The sequence below is a fragment of the Podarcis cretensis genome (genome assembly GCF_951804945.1).
Source record: "Podarcis cretensis genome assembly, chromosome: 2".
Taxonomy (NCBI): Eukaryota; Metazoa; Chordata; class Lepidosauria; order Squamata; family Lacertidae; genus Podarcis; species Podarcis cretensis.
In genome coordinates this window covers 48,232,405-48,250,723 of record NC_137171.1, presented here as the reverse complement: position 1 = coordinate 48,250,723, position 18,319 = coordinate 48,232,405, and the positions used below count along the sequence as shown (strand labels likewise).

At 41.6% G+C, this 18,319-nt stretch overlaps 1 protein-coding gene across 19 annotated transcripts in view; it reads right to left on the bottom strand.

The window, feature by feature from the left end:
• TENM2 (teneurin transmembrane protein 2) overlaps positions 1-18,319 on the bottom strand; it is a 716,795-nt gene that overhangs the window by 374,677 nt on the left and 323,799 nt on the right. For 17 of the 19 annotated variants that reach the window (XM_079964734.1, XM_079964747.1, XM_079964745.1 and 14 more), the window contains one exon: positions 6,055-6,138. In XM_079964734.1, the coding sequence (XP_079820860.1) occupies positions 6,055-6,138 (84 nt within the window). Of the gene's footprint in view, positions 1-6,054; positions 6,139-8,871; positions 8,968-18,319 lie in introns of those variants that run through there. The other 2 variants (XM_079964740.1, XM_079964744.1) reach the window with 2 other exon arrangements.

Here is an 18,319-nt window from a genome sequence, read left to right as displayed (position 1 = left end):
TCATTTGCGACTGGACTTAACTGTCAGGGGTCCTTTACCTTTTACCTTTTGAGATCTGTGTCAGATTGCACTTTGAGAATGTACAATAATGATTATCATACACACTGCAATTGTAGAATGTTTAAAGCAAATCACATGCATTTAGGTATCTTCATAAATTAATCCAGAATTGTTATCCTTGCACTGCAGATATAGGGCTATGACTAAGATAGTTGCATGCCTGAGATCTAGTTAATTTATGGCTGAGAAAAATTTGAACAAGTGACTCCTTAGTTTGCAGTATGTTAAACAAGCTCTTATTGCACATCATGCCCAGTGGCTTTAAAACCAGGCTTAATCAATCTTAACCTTTTAATTGGCTTTTACAGTGCTTTATTGTCACATTTTAACTGGCTTTCACAATATTTTCAAGAATTCATATATTGTTAAAAACCAATTAAAAGATTACTGTAAAACATTCAAAGCAGTTTTAACTTGTGTAACCATTTTCAAAAAGTGGTAGTCATCAACACAAACAACAGCACAATAGAAAGCTTTCCCCTAGCTACAAGCAAGAGCTCATCTAGAAAAAAGGCTATGTATATCTAGAACACAGGCAGTTCTGTGCCATTTAAAATACAGAATAAAAGAAAAGTAGATTAAATGTTCTGTGCATTCCACTAATAGTTTTGAGTATATATATACTCAAAACTATTAGTGGAATGCACAGAATGTTTAAAGCAACCTTACTCACAAAAATAAAATGGAATACACTTTGTTAAAAAACACTGCCTCCATGAAATAAGCACACCTATTTCAATAATTGTTTGGGAATCCATACAAAATGGGGCTAAAATGTTTTTCTACTTAAGAGTGAAATCACCTTCAATCTGACCTGGCTTGGTAAGATGGTCACATAACCATATCTTATTGGCTTTATAATGACATGGTATCATTAACTGCCAACTTAATTGCTGATTGATAGGTATCACTTCAGGAAGAAGCCTGTTAAATTACAACTTGCAGGTTAGGGAAAGAAGCAGGTACCAATAGGTGATAAAAAGCACACAAGAATGTCATGTGAGAATGGTTTGGGGAAAATATTCACCCTCACAAAAACTTATTTCTACCCCAAATATTTCAGTGAAACTCTTGTGGCACACCTCCCAAAACTGCTTTGCACAATTGCGGGGTCCTCTAGAACTGGGATGGGGTGCTGCTACAGGGGAGTCTGGGCAATTAGCAAAAATGGTCTCTTCTGCCCTTCCACCAGTGGGATCCTCTGCCGGATCAAACACCTTCCATTAATATAAGGAGTCCTTCCATTCGTGGAAGATACATGTAGGATCTAATCTTTTATCTACAGAGAAACAAAGGTTTTGCTTTTACAATAGCCTCATGTGTTGTTGAAACATATTGCAGTCATTGTAGGGATGTGTCCTCAGATAGATGACAAAGTCTGTGCCATCTGTCTATTCACAGAACCAAAATGCATGATTTGGTCATAATTCTTTCAACAAATTGCTAGTACTGCAATGCTGATATTACTGCCAATTCCCACATCTGTGTCATTTTATGTAGTATCCTGTTATTTCAGTATACAATGCCCAACTTCTGAATCACTACATTAAGATTATATATGTAGACATGATTGTCATCCCACATTAAAGTATAATAAATAAAAGGGTTATATCTTAATGTGTTAAAATGCATTTTATAAGCATTTAACTGAGGTAAATAATCACACACACAAATAAAATCTGTAACAAAATATTCAGTTTGCTTATCATTATTATTGTTGTCAGAGCAGTAGGATTACTCAATTTTCTACAGCGAATGATGTGGTTCTTTTTAGATGTACCCATGTGCAAACTATACCAGTAACAGCATTTGTCCTTTCTGCAAGAACAAGTTCCTGGCAAGTAATAAAATGGACCAAAGCAAACACAGTGTTTCAAATTGAAAGCAAAGGTTTCAAGAGGAAATTATTCCTAGCATGAATTAAGCAACTGTGGTTATTGGGTGCAGATACTGAGTCACATTATGAATGTTGCGATACAATGGCTGATCATGAGTTATCATAGTATTCACGTCTAACAGCCTGTAAGAAAGGCAAAGGAAACTAGCTTTCAGGGAATATTAAGACACCATGGTATTATTACAAATTTACCTGAAGTGATAAGGAACTGACCACTTGGAGACTGTGCAAATGTTGAGAAAAAGTAGTTTCAGACTGTAGTGAGAATGTATGTTTGAACATTCATTTGTGCCATTAACTCCCTGCATGTTAGGGTGAAGGGTATTTTATAATTTGTATTCCTCGTATGCTACCTTTCCAAACAAAAGATTTTCTTCCTGAATTTGGAAATGGTACAGTACACTACTGTTCCCTTGTCAACAAAACTTGGTAGCTGAATGAGGTGGGGTGGGTGACTGACAAAGCACCTTTTCTTAGCATTTTAACTGACTTTTAGATGTGCTCAAATTAACCATTGCTGGGAAACGATAGCAGAAAAGGACTACTGCCTCATGTTCTTTTTCTGAGCATCTGGCTGGCCACTGCGTGAAACTGGATGCAGGAGAAGACAGTTTTTTCATCTCATCTAGCAGGGCTACGTTTTTTGTTATTATGAGAGCCTGTCCCTCATAGCTAGAATATGCTTTTCATGCACAAGGTTTCACGTTTCATGTTTGACATGTTAGGAAAGTTAGCTAAGAATAATTTGAGACCAGTTCTGGTCACTTGTGTGGAAGAAATAACAAGATCATATAATGAGACATTAGCACTTTGGTTAGTAGCCCTAGGAAGAGTAGCTTCCCAAAAAGACACACAAAGGAAAATATGCAATCACATGTTTACCATATATCTAGTGTTCCTTGTTAGCTTACAAAAATTATGGCTACATATGTGTGGAATATATAGCATGTCACTGAATCTTAATCTGGATAATATCTAGAGCTAGAGTCTTCAACTGGAAGCATACTTCTCAAGCATCCTTCATTGTTATGAGCACCCCTCCATCTTTTTCAAATATTAGTAAATAAAGGAAACTGGCATAAAAACAGACTTGGCTAGCAACAAAGGGTTAGCTGACAGTCCTTAGATGACTAGCTGGGGAATGTGTGGATGTGCTGTATGTGCGGGACACACTCACAAGTAATTTCATTTGGAAGAATCATGTTGCAGCTGCATATGGATCTTGAAGATTAGGCAGCATCTTTACAAGTCAGCACAACTGAATATACTGCAGTGTGCATCATTCCCATTCAGAGAAGTTAATTTATGCAAATTATATCAAATGTATATTGGCTGGACATGAGAGCCCACTGCAGGATAATATATTATTGTGAGGGTGGGTTTTTTTGGGTAGGCTATATGCCTGAAACCCTTCTAATCCCAGATCCAGCGAGGATTTGATAGTTGGAATAGCCAGACCACCTTCTTAGTAATGGACCTAAGTATGGGTCATTAGCAGGGCCATCTTAAGCATATGCGGCGCCAGGGTGCAAATATCCGCCTGGTGTCGTCCCCCCAGGTTGCCCAGAGTTGTTGACTTAGGGGGGAAACTCCAAAGATGTTGACATTTTTTTAGGGAGCTGATGCCACGCTTATCTCTGCTCAGGAAAAGAAAACAGGAAACATAAGGAGCCCAGCGCAACAAAACGGCCTGAAGCGTCTGCATCAATGACTGAGTGAAGCCAGGCGCCTCGTGGTGTAAGCAGCGTGCGCTGGGTGGGCCTCTCCATGGCCCTATGCCAATCTGCCTCAGTGCCTCGCCCACCCCTGAACGTGTGGCACACACAGAAGAGACCGCAGCAGAAGAGCCTGCCATGGCACTCTGACGGGTGGGCTCTTCCCCGGACTCCAACTCTTGGGCCCTGGACTCTTGGCCTGGCACCCCTGAGAGCCCAGCGCCCCGCACTCCTGGTGCCTATGGTTAAGACGGCTTTGGTCATTAGGGTAGCAAAGGGAGTGGCAGTATACGAGAGAACAAATGGGTGCCCCTCCCTCAACACACTGGGAGTTAGGAGAAAATTGAGAGTTTTGGGGTGTTTGAACTGGGCTAAAGTCAGTAGACAGGCAGAGGCCTGAGACAGAAACAGCGCCCTGTAAATGGAAGGAGCCCTTCCAGGGTCCAAGTCACAGTAATTAACAACAGTGTTCACATGTATAAAACTTGGCTCTTCTATGTCAGCAGCAAAACACAAGCAGCAACTATAAAATGAAAGGTCTCCTCCACACACATATATGCTGTAAGTAAAAGCCATGTTTTTATACATGTGAGTTCATTCTGCACTGAGGAATTGTTTTCCAAAATATAGCACAGGAAGCAGCCTAAGTTAGACAAAACCAAAGGACAGCATAAAACTACATCGCTGCACACACAGAACAACTTATATGAGTGCAACAGAACTTCACCTTTCTCTCCTTCCCTTGCATGCACCCCAAATCTGCTCTGCAGATTCCCTTAACCCACTGGAGCAGATTTGTGGATTGTATGAGAGGCACCAAGGAGGAGAGGAAGGGAAAGTTCCATTGCATTCACAGAAGTTGTTCCATGTAATGATTTAGTGAGTTAAAAGCCTATACGCTACCATTTTTGTTACTGAGGTAATTAATTTAAAATATTATTTACTTTAAGGACTACTTTCAATATGCTTTTGGAATATTTGTCACAGATTTTGATATATTTGAACTAATTATTTTTGTGTAGAATTTTCAGAAAAGATTATTACATAGGACAAGATGCTGACCAGATCCTCCTGGTAGCTTTCCTAAGAATCCATCATGGATGTATAATCAAATTTCTCATGTGCATCTGTCAGGGGCTCAGGAGCAGAGGCACAGGGAAGAGAGGAGATGGAGAGCGAAGGGGAAGAATCCAAGGGGAGCGTAGGAGAAGAGGACAGTGAACCTAGGGATTCCATGAGCCTCTCCAGCGAATCGGAAGATTCACAGAAGGGGGCGCCAGTGGCCAGGGGTAGGGGGTTCCCAAGGGGAACGCCCCAGGAGCAAGGGGGCAGCAGGGACTCCCAGAGCAGTAGTTGGAAATCAGGACCAGCTTCCCCACCAGAGCAGAGTGGGGGGGGAAGAGTCCCAAGGATCGGGGCCAGTGCATTCCCCACCAGGGAGAGAAGATAAGGCAGGGCTGACCACGCCTCCATCAGAAAGTCGGACAACGGAGGAGAGGTCAGATCCGGCCAGTGTCCCGGAAGAGGGAAGCAGTGACCGAAGTAGTGTAACGGTTAGGAGAAAGGTCACTGGGTTGGCGCGAGAGGCAAGTTCAAATGTACAGGAGCGCGGGACAGCAGAGAATGAGGATTGGGAACCGGGTCCTAAATCCCGCCGGAGGGAGGGGGAGGAGCTAAGCGACTCAGCGTCGGAAGAGTCCAGAAAGGGCAATGCCCCAGCGGGCAGGAGGACCCAGAGGAGGAGAGAGCAGCGTAAAAGGTGGAGCAGGGCTAGGATCTTAAACTGGTGTCATAGGGGAGGAGACTCAGACGGGACTTCGCCGATCTAGGGTTTAAAACGTAGGGCTGCACGCTGTGGCTTTGAAATGGAAACTGAACTTCAATAAAGACTTTTGTACATAACGACAGCCTAGCGTTGGTCCTCTGTGAGCTGGGACCTAGAGGCAGCTCTGACAGCATCCTTTTAGAACACACCCCCCGGGGGCGGGTATTATGTGGAAGAGGTCCTAGTGGAAGTATTTGCAGTAAACTAACTTTGTATTTTAACGGTCAAAGGGCAGGTATCAGATTCTGTAACCACATTTCTAAGAAGATAAAATGCATCTAACCTTCCATATTTTCAACACTAGGTCCTGTACCTCTCACACTTTCAGTACTGCATCTTGACAATGAGCTCTCCATCCAATACATAAACCAATATTTTAAAAAGAAGAAACTAATTCTAAGCAGTAACATTGACCAGCAAACAAGAAACACACAGACAAATAAAAGTAAAAACATCATATAAATTTGGCTAGACTAATGAAAGCTGGAAACACACAGCTAGCAAGGCTGCGAATTGAGTTATAGGAAATACAGGGTGAAGGAAGATGAAAACCTTACGTATTAGAGAGTTCTTTGTTTCAGCCAGCTGCTGCCAGCCTGTCTGTCTGTCTTTCAAAGTCTCAGAAAGTTGTGTATGAAAATCTAAATAAAATAAAATACATAAGTTTTAGAACCAGCTCTTCATCAGCCTTCATTGTCACATAAGCATTTTTAGATGGCATGTTCAGCAGTCAGGATTTTGAGAATTGTTCACCTTCACCACCCACCACACATCAGCAAAACATTTTGTGTGACTACATCTAATATCCCAAAAACATGCTGATAGAATTACTAGGTGTAATGTATATTAGTCCCCATGGAACTAATGTGAATATTGTCTGTTTATATTAAGTCATAGATTTTGCCTTGAGTTACTTTACTTACAAATATTAATAAAGAATCAACATCATCTGGATTATTTTTGCAGAATGCAAATTAGACAGGAAACCAAGTAACTGAGAATAAACAGAATAAGCCTAATAACATGTTTCCAATTTATATCACTCTATATTAGTTACAAAGGTAATTTCTCTGACTTTTTAGGAATCATTATGAAAGCATATTAAGAAGCATTTTGCAATGGAAGACATATATAAAAAAATAAAACAGGTCCTTTTCAGATTAACCAAAACATTTTTCAATGCATCTATGAATATCAACACTAAACTCATTTTTAAAAATTAGTATAACCAAGCCTTTTTTGTGCCACTACTCACTGGTATGGAGTACTTCTCTTTTTTCTTAATAAAAAACCCACTATTATTTGGCATTTATAAGGCGCCTAAGATGTTCTGGGTATGGTACAAAGATGGTTAAAAACAAGAAGACCCCTAGCTGATGGCTTACCATTTAATAGACACAAAAGGGAAAGAATAAGGAGAGAAGAGAAAGGCAGGTAAACTCAAGCAGAACAATTTTGCTGGGGTGGAGGTGGGGCTGATATGGCTCCAAACCAGGGCTCAATCACCCCCTGTGCACACATCCACTATTGTGAATCAGTAGAGGAAATGAAAGTTGCAGCACCTCTGGAATCAATTTTAAAAATTATCTGTGATACATTTGATGATAAGCTGTGCACAATGCAGAGCATTTCCATGGAAAAATGATGGGATGAGGTGGAAATTCACTAATATCAAAACACAGCCAGTTATTATTATTTAAGAATTAGACCGGGTGTCAGGACTGGTCGTTGTCCTCTTCAGATCACCACACAAACGCTTCTTGTTCTTTTATAACATTTTATTGCGTATTAACAAACCATCTTATAAACGGTTCTTATCTTTAACTATTATTCCTCAGAGTCACTTATTTCAGATACCTTCTGAGCTCTGCTTCGCCGTGACCAGCCACTCTCAAAATGGCGAACGCGCCGTTCCTTTCGCTTTCCCGCTCTTTTTTCTAACCTCCTCACTAGAGCGGGCTTGTATCTCCCCTCCTCCGAATCTGAACTAGAACTTAACCCTTGCCTTTCCTGTGAACATCCTGTCCTTCCCTGTTGTTCCTGTTGCTCTCTTCTATTAGATTCACTGCTCTCCTCCCCCCCTTGGGGAAAGCTTTCTCCCTCTGGGAAACTGGAAACTTCTAACTCTAACTCTTCCCTGACACCAGGATAGCCAATGGGATACCCATCAGCTGTTTCAGGCTATGGCTCCCTGTAGATCCAGGCAGCGTGCCCAATGGCCAGGAATGATAGGAGTTGTAGTCCACAACATCTGGAAGACAACATGTTAGCTCTCCTGACCCACGTTTGTATTCCCATGTTACAATTGAAGGAATTATATTTTGCAAAAAGGACATACCCATGGTACACTATATACTAAACACATGAGCTGCCATTTAAAAGATCTCTGACATTTAAATAGTTTCCTCTAATAATGAACTTGGGTGGCTGAATGTCCATTGTTTTCAAAGTGAAATGAGTTCAGCCCAAAGGTTGTAGTTTCTATATATTCAGGGATACCCTGGCAGATGGAGGACATTTGTCTAAAAGATGAAATATAAATATTTTAATAAATAAATCATAAATAAAATATAACTTTGTAAATTAAAAGTAACAAAAAAGTCCCCCCCCCCCATAAAGACATTATGAATGTTATTGTAGCAGTTGTGGGGAGAAGGAGAGGACAGGGGAGCTGGGATAAGGCAGAGTGAAGAAGTTGGCCTGCTGAAAGCCCTAAAAGCTTTATTTTGGAGAGGAGGATTAGGGTTGAGGGAGAATGCTCCAAAAAGCCTGAACAGCACAGCACAGCATAGCTTCTGTTAATGGCAGCCTGGAATCTGAGCAAGATCACTCCTTTTAGAAGCTAAGAATACACTGCAACACTTGGTTGCAAGTCCCACTTGTCCAATGTGATGGACCTTGGGACTTTTCATAATAAATCAGTGATAATTTGTTACCAAATTAACCACATTACAATCAGTTGGATTTCTTAAGCCGATTTGACATAAAAATGTTATCTCATTCAATAGGTGTCTAAAAGCTAGACCCATGTGTGATTTCAAAAGCAGGCTGCTAAGAGCTCTTATTCTACTGTACACAAAGAGAAGTTTGCTGTCTGTAAAAACTGATATCAAAGGTATGAGTGTTTCAAACCATGTCATTTTCAGGTGCTCTTGTCCAGGTCTAATCAGCTGAGCTTTATGTCTGATGAGTAACACTCTTGATTTTAAAGCACCAGAAAATATTGCAGATTTTCAAGGGCCCTTCATTGCAAGCAAAAAGCTATGAATAATACTAAGAAATATGTAGTCAAGTCAAAACTACTTAGAAATGCAGAACTCAGGATTTCTACTGAATGTTATCTACTAAAAATAGTTGATTTCATCATAACTAACCATGTAATAATTCAGAGAGCATTTTCTCATTTTAAAGTTGCCAGTGATCACCCAACATTAAATGAAGAGGAATATATCTTGTTATAGCTGGCATCATAGAAAGGAAATTAACTCCAAATATATATAATACTAGCTAATGAGGTCAAGCTCAGTGTTGGACACTCCTGGTATTCCAGCAGCTTCCAAGGATGTTGCTTTGTCACACTGGACATTAGGCTGGGTGATGTCAGGTTTTCAACATTGTGATGTATCACCAGCTAAACATCATGATCTGGCGATACACCTTGAGGTTGAAACAACAAACTGCATTGCCACCGTTCTCACCGAAGGAGCTGAGGAGGTTCACCCCAGCACCTCATGGGACCGGAGACGATGTGGTTGGTTCCCAGCACTGGGCACTGGGAATGGAGGGAGTCCCTCTGTCTCCAGCACTCAGCCCTCTTCCTTGTGCTGCTCAGATGAGGAGAGTGAAGGTTGAGGAAGATACAGGGTTTAAGAAGCCTTATCGCAATGACCGCGCTTTCCTGATGGGACTTCAAAGAGAGGTCCCCTCATCCCGGTCCTCTCAATCTGCTTCAGCAGCTCCTGCATTAGAGTTATTGTCCTCCATGGAATCCCATGACTCCACCCAACCACACGGCCCTCTCATCTCACAAGGCAACAGAAGTGCTCCTGCTGTCGCCTTGCCTTCTCCTCTTGTTCTCCCTCCCTCCCTCCCTCGCTTTCTCTCCAGCCCTGAGCTCAGCCCACCTTGTACGGTGAGTCATTGGGATGGCGCCAAAGATGCAGGACTAGAAAAGTAAAGTTAAGAGCAGTTTCCTGATTCATTTAAAAACTATGTGGAGAGAACAGAGGGGCAGGGGAGGAAAGGTGAGCCCACCAAAGGCGAGTGTTCCCCAGGTAGCAGAGAGGGAAAAGTGTCTCGTATATTTATTTGGTTTTTCCCTCACACACACTGTTGTATGAAGGAGAGGCATGCGAAATGGGCTGCTTCTGGGTTGGGCTGGGGTTGTGCCGCTCATGTGTGTTTCTCTACCAGATAGTCATTTTCTCGTGACTTCAGCCCAATCCAACACACTCCACTTTCTGTGTTCTGAGGTTTTCCCCATCCCCTGTCCCCTCCTTCCAGTTCTCTGGGCTGCGGAGGTCAGCTCAGCAGGAGTTCGCAACTATTCTCTGTCTCTTTCTCTTGTGTTTGTGTTCCTGGCTCTGTGTGTGTGTGTGTGTGTGTGTGTGTGTGTGTGTGTGTTGCCACCCCAGCCATGATTTGTGGGCCATCTCAGGATGTGTGCAGGGAAGCTCGCTCATTTCGGGGGCTGCTCACTGTTACCGATTTAGATAGATGAATAGATATCCCCCACCCCTTCCATTTGCCCTGGTGCTAAGAATATTTTCCTATTGATGTAGGTGGACCTACGCAGAAAGCATATTGTTGCTACATTAAGGAATGCAGCAAAACCCCTATAGATCTTATAAATATCAGTGGTACAGATTTGTTTTTGAAGAACTGAAATAGTGGGTCCATGTATAAACATGTATATGCATAAAGTTCAAATTGTTATGCAATAAATAAAAAAGTAGCTCACAGGGAAGGGAGACTCATTTTCCATCATATTACCAGTTTTGAGGTACATATGTAATTAGCATGCCAAAAGTGCATGCTCATGAAAGTAGAAAGTGCTTTTATTTATAGCACTTCTCTTAACATTTCAGACTGCTGTAAGTGTCCAAAACTGGTGTGAAGCTGCTCATAGTAGCGTGCACACACATACATACACTCATGTATTTGTGAATATTATGACATGGTTTGGGCTGCTATTGCAGGGGCTGAGCCCCATTTTTGTTTGTAGTGTCCAAGAACTGCTATTAAAAATGTGATATTAACAATGTGTCACGTGTGAATTGCATATGAGTTCATGATTTTTGAAAAAAATAAATAAAAAGCTGGAAAGGAGAGTGAGGATCCTTTTTCATTGGCTGTAGCCATTCATGAGGGATGCTAGGTCTTCCTGTCAATTATTTGAATTCAGTTCAACCAATTATGGCTGATCTGAGAGAAAGGCTTTGGGGGAGCCTATATCCACTCATGTCTGCCTTCACAGCTGCATTGTGCCCTGCCCAAAGGTAAGATGGTACAGTAGAGCACATGCATGACCCTGCTATGGTTGCTGTATTCGAGGCCAGCGATAAATTTGCTCGCAAACAAATTGGACCTGTCTGGGGGCTTTGCCTGCCTCATAGCAACTGTCACAATTTTATGGCTGAAAAACACACTGGATTGGATCCTTAGTCGAAACTGGAACATATTTTCAGGTTACCTCGGTAAATAGGTCCAGGGGGAAAGGTTCTGTCCAAGGGCCAGACAGGGGCTAACAGGCCATAGAATTCCCCAAATGGCACCCTGGTGGGTTTGCCCTTTTTGATTTTCATCATGGGGGGATCGTTTAACCCAGGATCAACCCTGGTAGAATGATCAACCAACAGTTGGGCTGGTTGATTCAGGATGCATACCCAATGCCTGAGGCAAATCAACTGACATCCGTAATGAATAAAGTTGTGGCCATTTCTATCCAAACATGCTGACCTGTCTTATTGCTGCTTCAGTAAAGAGACAATGGAGTGTGCCTCTGAGACTGAAGTCAAAGCGCTGCATGAGCAGCACCGAATTGACCGCCCTGGGTTGCAGACCTGTGCAGTGTATATGAAGTTTCTGGAATGCCCAGATGACAAGACTCTATTGGTCTTGCTGATGTGGTCCAAAAAAGAGCAATACGTTTGGCCAGCTAGGCTGCAGGAGTTGCTGGAAGGAGGTGTACAAGGCACTATCCAATTGTCTTAGGGACTCCACTCCAGATTTATGTAGGGTTTACTCCTTAGCCTTTTCCCCTAAGGCAGCAGAGGTTTAGCATCAATTTTCCTTCTCCTAGATGGGCTCTCTACCTTCCTAGGTTGCCCCTCACTTTCCTCTACAGCACATGTAGAAACTGCCTTCTTGACCGTTAGACTTATTATTGGTCTTGTCTGCTCAATCTGCCAGAGCCTGTATTTGCATGCACAGAAAGTCCCTAACTCACCAAGGTACCCACTGGCTACCCTCACTTTGTTTCGTCAGCCAGTCAAAGCCGTTCCCGGGGTGTGGCCGCTATCACATGCTGGCAGCTTCAAGGAGCCACAGGTGATAGTTGAGTGCAAGGTAGGGACCAAAGGTAGACAAACTACCGCAGGAGGATCACGACATAGATACTACCCCTCCTCAACACACCATACATCTCCATACCTGCACTACATCTGCAAGAACTGAATTGTTTAGTGCGGCAGCATCAACACTTTGGAACTCCCTGCCTACTGATATCAGGTAGGTGCCTTCACAGAATTCCTTTTGGTGCTATTTAGATAAGCCTACCTTACTTTCACATTAGATGTCCTCCCACAAGCAGCTCATCCACACAATATGCTTTGCAATGAGTCAGGAACAGAAGCAGAACCCTAGTCTAATCATAACAAGCTATCACCTTTAATCTTCCGTCCTCCCACAATCCACTAAATGACCTAATTTTAAATCACTGCTCTTTGGAACCAACAGTATTTAGGAAATAGAATTATTTGTCTCTTTCCCCAGTACTGTGTGATGGTCACTTATTTTGAAATAAAATCCTGAAAGGTCTGCCACAAACAAACAAAAACAGTATTGCTGGTTAATTTCCAAGGACTCTGTGTTCAGTATTTGGAATATATATATAAAACAATTTCAAAAATTGGAGAGTTAATTTCTCTGAACACTCATACATGTAAGGATCTAAATATTTAGGGCACTGAATTTAAATGTGTAAAATAAATATTTTTATAGCTGCAATATGCCAGATTTACGGTTTATATAAAACTTTACTCCTGATCCTAGCAGCACTCCTTTTGGTACCATAAAATTAAGGATTACACAATATACTGTACATGAATCGTTAGAATGAAAATATAATGCATGCCTATAATTCTTGCATTTCTTAACTATGTAGTGAATGGCAAAGTATTTCCTCTTTTAAACATAGATCACTGGAGCCAGATTTGATTCTTGAACATTAGTGTGTGCATTCTGCAAAACCCGAACCCTTGCATTCTAGTGACAGGAAATGTTATATGGTTGGTGCAACATGCTGTGTGTAGAACTGTAGAATTATAAGGTACGCAAAGAGTCATCTAGTCCTGCAATGCAGGAATCACAGCTAAATAATCTCGGTCAGGTGGCCATCTGTTTAAAAACCTCCAGCGAAGGAGAATAAACCACCTACCTAGGTAGTCTGTTCCACTGTTGAATGGCTCTTAGCATCAGAAAGTTCATAGCAGAACAAGACATTTGTCAAATGTTCCACGATGCTTTGTATCTCCTCCAAAGGTCTTTGGGCCTTAACACAAAATGCAATGTCCTCCATACTTAAGACCCTGCACCCTTCCCCCACAGAGTTGACAAGGTGCTAAGCTGCTCTTAGCACGTAAAATGGTAGTACAAGAACAAATTATTAGTGTCTGGAACACAATTTGTGACTGAGTCACAAGGCTAAATGCAGAATCCAGGATAAGAAACACTAGATTTCAAGCTGACCTGGAGAACCGCAGAGCCTCAGGGCTCATTCCACCAAGAATGGCACAAGTGCAATTGAAGGCTTAAGCAGCCTGGAAGCGAAACAGTCTGCTCATCTACTTGGACCGTATCCTGCCCAAACTTGCCTGGGTTCTCCTGAAGAAAAGGCTGCCCAAGAGCAATGCTCTTAGTTATGCACTTCTTTGGTGGCATACAATGCCTGTAGGAGCTTAGAATCATAAGAGTTAGAAGGGACCCTGAGAATCATCTAGTCCAACCCCCTGCAATGTAGGAATACGTAGTTGTTCCATACAGAGACTGAACCTGCAACCTTGGCGTTATCAGCACAACACACTAACCAACTTATTTAATTTCAAAACAGCTTCCGTACTGGTTTGGGGATTGAAATAGCCTTGTGCAAGGTGAGAGAAACAGTGACCTGTTGTTTCTACAACACCTCTCAGTAACTTTTAATAGTGTTGTGCACCACCCCAATCGCCAAGCATTATGAGATTCCAAGGGTTCCAGGCGCTTACACGGGGTTCAATTTCCTCAGAATGACGCCAACGGAGATTGTGCTGTCTATGGATATACGACTTATTTACATGTATATACAATCTGATCCTACAATGGAGGGTCTCACAGCACTAACACCTCAACAGGGTCTTGCTTCTCCCATAGTCACAGCCTTTGATTCAAACAGGGATCAGGCATGGCTCTGCCTCTCCCATCTGCCCAGCCTGCAGCCTGCAGCTCTAGCTCACATAACTCAACTCTTTGTCTCTCTAACAGACAGTTGAGGGAGGAAAAGCCCACTCATTTGTCCTCTGGCACTGAGCCACTTTCTTTGTTACTCTAACGACCCATACTTAGACAGCAACTACCTCACCAGAAAGCGAGCCTGGCTATTCCAGGAATTGAATCTGTGTTACATCCAGGAATTAGAGGCAGCTCAGGCATACAGCCTGCCCACCCCTCAAAGTCACAATACCATGGTTTCCTTCTACATTGCCTCCTGGGGTTCCAGAAAATAGTACCAGATGACCACTATTCTACACCAGGACATTTGTGCAATTGGATTCCTCAGGGTTACATTTTGGAAACTTTTATCAGAGCAGCCACAATGACTAACACGAACTGCTATAGATTGGCACTGTGCTTTGTGTGTGTGTGAACCTGTTCCCTCATGCCAATCCCTCAAAGCAGCCTAACCTTACTATCTCCAGAAAGGGAAACACATTTCTTCTCTCTCTGCCTTCACACGTGCAGTTTTCATCAGGGAAGTGACATGGGAGAAAAGGTTAAGCTGTATGGTCCTGAGCATCTGGACAGTACATTTTTCTTCCTGTTTTGTGGGCAAATTGTCCAGCAAACAGGTGGAAAGAAAAGTCTTTGTAGGCCACTACCAATGGGACGTGGGTGGCGCTGTGGGTTAAACCACAAAAACTAGGGCTTGCCGATCAGAAGGTCGGCGGTTCGAATCCCCGCAACGGGTTGAACTCCCATTGCTCGGTCCCTGCTCCTGCCACCTAGCAGTTCGAAAGCAAGATGTGCAAGTAGATAAATAGGTACCGCTCCAGCGGGAAGGTAAACGGTGTTTCTGTGCGCTGCTCTGGTTCGCCATAAGCAGCTTAGTCATGCTGGCCACATGACCCGGAAGCAGTACGCCGGCTCCCTCGGCCAATAAAGCGAGATGAGCGCCGCAACCCCAGAGTCGTCCGCAACTGGATCGAACGGTCAGGGGTCCCTTTACCCTTTACCAATTGGACCTTATATTTTCTGCCCTCCTTTCTGAATAGTTTTAATAATAATGATGCCCAGTAAAACCTTGCATATTTTCTTAATATGCAAACTATACTCCTGCAATCTATATACAGTGGTACTTCGGGTTAAGAACTTAATTCATTCTGGAGGTCCGTTCTTAACCTGAAACTGTTCTTAACCTGAGGTACCACTTTAGCTAACGGGGCCTCCTACTGCCGCCACACCGTTGCTGCACAATTTCAGTTCTCATCCTGAAGCAAAGTTCTTAACCCGAGGTACTATTTCTGGGTTAGCGGAGTCTGTAACCTGAAGCGTCTGTAACCTGAAGCATCTGTAACCCGAGGTACCACTGAAACAGTATACAGTTTTGTGTTGTAATTATTTTGTATATTTGTTCAGCAGCTGCATTTACAACACAAGGGAGAGAGATTTAATTGACCTTGGTTTAGTTTGCCCTTTATAACTTGTATGTGTTTAGTGAAAACAGTAGTTTCCTTTTGTCCTTATCACTGACTACCTTGGGAGAATAGTTTCTAACAATTACAAAGCTTACAGATGAGGACAACAAACTGCTTCCCCATGGTGGCAGAAGCATCCATCTTTTTGATGTGAAACATCTAAAACAAGTTTCTCAAAACTAATTTTCTACTGTGTGTTTTCCAAGGCTCCAGTAATTCTTAACAAAGGTTTTGTTGCTGATACCCAAAGGAATGAAAAATGTAAATGTTGGAACACTTTTTTTTTAATGTCATCTTTTGGGATACCTCTATGTGACTACTGCCTTTGACACACACAGGGAGTGAGACCTAATTGCATTTAGGGTTCTCTTTAGCAGCTACACTCAGAATCAAACATTCTCATGAGGACTATTGTTCTAAATAATCTACTTATTAAGCTTTTATTCAGATTCTACACCATCTTTTTTTTTTTTTAAATGATATTAATCTCAATGGGACACTGATGGATTTTGCAGTTTTCAGGAAGGATAGGGTACACTATGACCTGCAATCTCTAAACTATTCTTTAAGAGGAGGGCATTTTGTAAGCAAAGCCTTAAGGATGAACAATTTAATCTCCTACCCATCAGTTTTCACATTTATTTCATGTAATATGCCTCATCAATGAACCTTCACAAATTCATGCTTATGTTATATTCCTGCTCATCAACACATTGCAGGTCTTTTTTTCTTTCAATGGGTAGTCTCTGCCATCTTGGCATCTTTCCAATCATCTCTGAAATGCTCATTTCCCCCTCACTCTTCAGTTCCAACAGCCTTTAATTCCATTGCTGCCACACTCAACTTCATAGTACATGAACCGCTCCATGGCATTTTCTTATAAAAAACCAACATGCTGGAATAACAACACTGGCTGTGCAGATGCACTGATGGAGCCAATTTAAAGGTCCCACATGTGTTTCAGAACAGCCCCAACTTCACCACTCCCTATCTTAGCTCCATCCAGGTAAGCTGCAGTGATGTTGTTGTCAGGAGGCAAATGCAACTCTGCTGCACCATACAAACTGCTACTATAGAATGTGTGTTCCCAGGGATTACAGGTATCATAGCTGCTAGGAGGGCAGTGTAATCAAAGGGTAAAAGAAAAGTAATCTGTTGTTTATTAAATATTGAGACTGTACTTTTAGAATCTAAAAGTAACCTATATTAGTTATCTTCAGAATTATATGTGCTTACTTTTTCTCTACAATATTATTTCTGGAAACCAGTTATCAAACTCCTTCCAATCCCCAAAGCAGACAAAGCAGGATTTGAGAAACTCCTCATTGGGCTTAGATCAGGAAAAGTCAGGTTCAAACCCCAACACTGGCAAAAAACAACAACCATCGACCTTGAGCCTTAAATACCTTACACAGCTATTATAGCCGTGGAGGAAACCATGCCATTGTTCTCGCACACACAAAAACGAATTGAATGAATCAGAATTTTTGAAATATAGAGCAAATTCATCTGTATTATAAAGGTATTGGAATATAAAATTCTGGCACAGTTTGGTACAAACCCTTTTTGTCTTACTCTGCTTCATTAAGTATGTGTCTCTCCCCACATCAAATTCAATAACTAAAACTAAAAATGCTCTCATACTAATTCTACTCTAAATGAAATCTTTCTCCACATGCAGACAGAGGCTATGAAGAAATGAAAACAACCTTTGAAGGTAACAAGACAGAAACAAAAACTCAAAGACAATAGAATATGAGCTGTTATGCCCCCCTCTGCTGCAGAAAGCCTGCTTCTTCATCTGATCTGATTATACAGTAAAAGAAAGGATTTGTCGTTTCTCTCTCTCACACACCTATCATCTTTAAGTGATAGAATTACCTATTCTGTTGTGTTTTACATTATTATGTCCATTTTTACATTTTCTTTCTGATGAGTTGTTTGATCTTTTCTTGTCCTTGAAGCCGGAGAAGTAGTTATTGACTGTTCTTCTTGCCTGAACTGCATTCACCAAGCCAATTAAACTAAAAACAGCTTAGCTTTTCATATTTATATGATGCATTGTTAAAACGACTTGCAAATGCCATCTTTCTGAAACACAGAATCCGGAATTATCTGTTCCTTTATATGCTAACCATAGAACCCCCACTTTTTAAAATTACAAATTTCTGTGTTTTAAGGCTCATTGTAGAACAGTCAATTTAATTATGATACACCCTACTGTAATGTGTTGCTCAGGCATTAACTTATGCATTTGTTAGCTCATTATAACCCATTTGACACTTGTAAAAAACACACCCTTATTTGTTCTCTTCCCAGGTTCCAATTCAGAAGTGTACATATTACAACATTACAAGGGAAGACTCTTGATCTATGTTTGCATCACTTCAAAACTGGAGCACTGACATTATTTTTAGCCACATGGACATCCATACTTCCCTAAACTGTTGGTGCTTATTATCCACATTAATATTTTATACAATATATTTTGAAGTGTATTGCTGGCAAGGCTCTATAGCACGAAGCAATTTGTCACACACAACAGTAAAATGTAACAGTATAAAAAATGGAGGGAAATAAAAAAGATTTGAACATTTTTGTGATTGCACATGTAGCTCCTAGGCATAAGCAAACACATTATATATTTTTGCAT